The following is a 1,951-nucleotide window of genomic DNA, read 5'->3' on the forward strand; positions in this document are numbered from 1 at the left end:
GAGACACCATGACACCAGGATTCGGTGGTAGGGGACACGGGAGCAGGTGACGGGAGCAGGTGAGACACCATGACACCAGGATTCGGTGGTAGGGGGCACGGGAGCTGGTGAGACACGATGCCGAAGCTAAAGGGCCGGGGATGAAACCAGGTGAGGAGGGAAGGGTTTCACTAACAGAACAGCCTGGGGAAAGCCTGGTCTGGGGAAAGCAGGGTCTGAGTCAGTGTAGGTCAGAGGCTGGCGGCCCTAGGGGATGGGTCCCGGGGCTCCGGCCACTGCATCACTGTGAAGAAAGGAGCGACAGGCCTCCTGGAAGTGCCGTTCTGCTCTTGTGTGTCTCCTGTGCTCTGAGGGAATCTTCACACCCGTGAGCCATACAGGAAGGAGGCTCTCTGCAGGGCTATGTCTGTCTCTTCTCTTTGTGGCCTCCAGCTACCAACCCTGTCCCCTCTGAGTGTCTGGTCATCCTTGGCAATTGCTTCTCTGGGTCTCTCTGTCTCTCCTCCCTTTTTCTCAGGGCTTCCCCACTCTGGGGGGGGGCGTGGGTGGATGAGTGGAGGAGAAAAGACCTTAGCTAAGGAACAGGAGGCTTGGGCAGGAGACATGGAGGAGGCATGGGTGACATGCCTCAGGTGACAGCAGGGTGGATGTGAGTTCCTAAAGACAAGCAAGCCGACCATGGAGAGCTCCTAACGAAGCTGCAGGCACCTGCCTCAACCATCACCCTGACAGCTGAGGACCCTGGGGCTCAGACCTGCCCTCTCCTGATATGAGGCTATTCTTGTCTCATTCCTCAGTCCCTGGCTTCCCCAGAATGGCAGGAATTGGGGTTGGGTGCTCGGCCTGAGAACTCAAGGACTGAGGACACTCAGCCAGACCTGGGCATGGCACTGGTGCCGCAGAGGAATGAGAGGTCCCTGGCAGAAGTCATAAAATCAGGGTCACGGGTGTGGGCTCTTTGCTCTGATGCTGGGAAAAGCGGAGGAAACCCAGTACATCAGATAGCTGAAGATCCAGGTGTCAGGATTCCCAAGAACCCCAAAAAGGCAGAAGGAAAGACTATGAAAGGGTTTGAAGGGAAAAGAGCTTCAGAGATGGCCTGAGCACCTGTGAGTCTGGAAACGAACAAGGAGATGTTAGGAGGAGACATGGTGGGGGAGGAGAGGATGCGTTACACAGTGACACCTGGACCCGGGATGCAGTGTGAAGATATCTGGGTGGGAATCTAGGCCCAGGGCCTGACAATGGTGCTCTATAAAGTTGGAAGGGCAGGGAGCCCCCTCCGAGTCCCTCTACCACCCTAGCTTCGATGTCTGCCATATTCCCTGCGAAGTGATGCTTCTAACACTCGGGGTTGGGAAATGGAGAGGTGGTGAGACCCAGGGTGAGGAGAGTGACAGCGGGGGGCGGGGGGCATGAGAAGCAGAGGGCCCATGTGGGTGGAGCCACTGACCGAGCCACCTTCCAGGATGTCCCTCCAGAGTGGGCGGTCGGGGGGCTGCTCAGCCAGCTCCAGAAGGTTGTCCAAAACTACCTGGCCAATGAGATCATGCCGCGAGAAACGGTCAAAGTCGTAGACGCTGAAATGCAGCTTGCGCTGTGCCAGCTCGGCCAGAGGTACCGAGAACTGGAATGTCTCGTTGAAGACAGGGTTCAGTGTCTTCCTGTGCACCTGGAGGTGGAGGCAGAGACAGACAGAATGTCCACTGGTGTTGTTTCCAGAATCAGTAGGCCACGTGCTCCCTGCCTACACCATGTGCTTTGTCCCAGCCTCCTCCCTCAGACCCAGGAGATCTCCCCGGCCTCCTCTTTAAGATGCAGGACACAGACTTCAGCCCTCTTCCCTGAGAGCCACAGAGCCAGACCCAGTCCTTCTCCTTCAGTCATGGGGGTCCTCCCCAGCCCTCCTCCTGCAGATGTGGGGGTCTTCCCCAGCCCTCCTCCTGCAGAT

General features: G+C 57.7%; 1 protein-coding gene across 2 annotated transcripts in view; it reads right to left on the minus strand.

Moving 5' to 3' along the window:
- Positions 1-1,951, minus strand: part of Syt3 (synaptotagmin 3) — a 15,605-nt gene that overhangs the window by 4,920 nt on the left and 8,734 nt on the right. For both annotated transcript variants that reach the window (XM_005366878.2, XM_026789129.1), the window contains one exon: positions 1,454-1,672. In XM_005366878.2, coding sequence (XP_005366935.1) covers positions 1,454-1,672 — 219 coding nt within the window. The remainder of the gene's footprint in view (positions 1-1,453; positions 1,673-1,951) is intronic.

This window comes from Microtus ochrogaster, unplaced genomic scaffold, assembly GCF_000317375.1.
Source record: "Microtus ochrogaster isolate Prairie Vole_2 unplaced genomic scaffold, MicOch1.0 UNK14, whole genome shotgun sequence".
NCBI lineage: Eukaryota > Metazoa > Chordata > Mammalia > Rodentia > Cricetidae > Microtus > Microtus ochrogaster.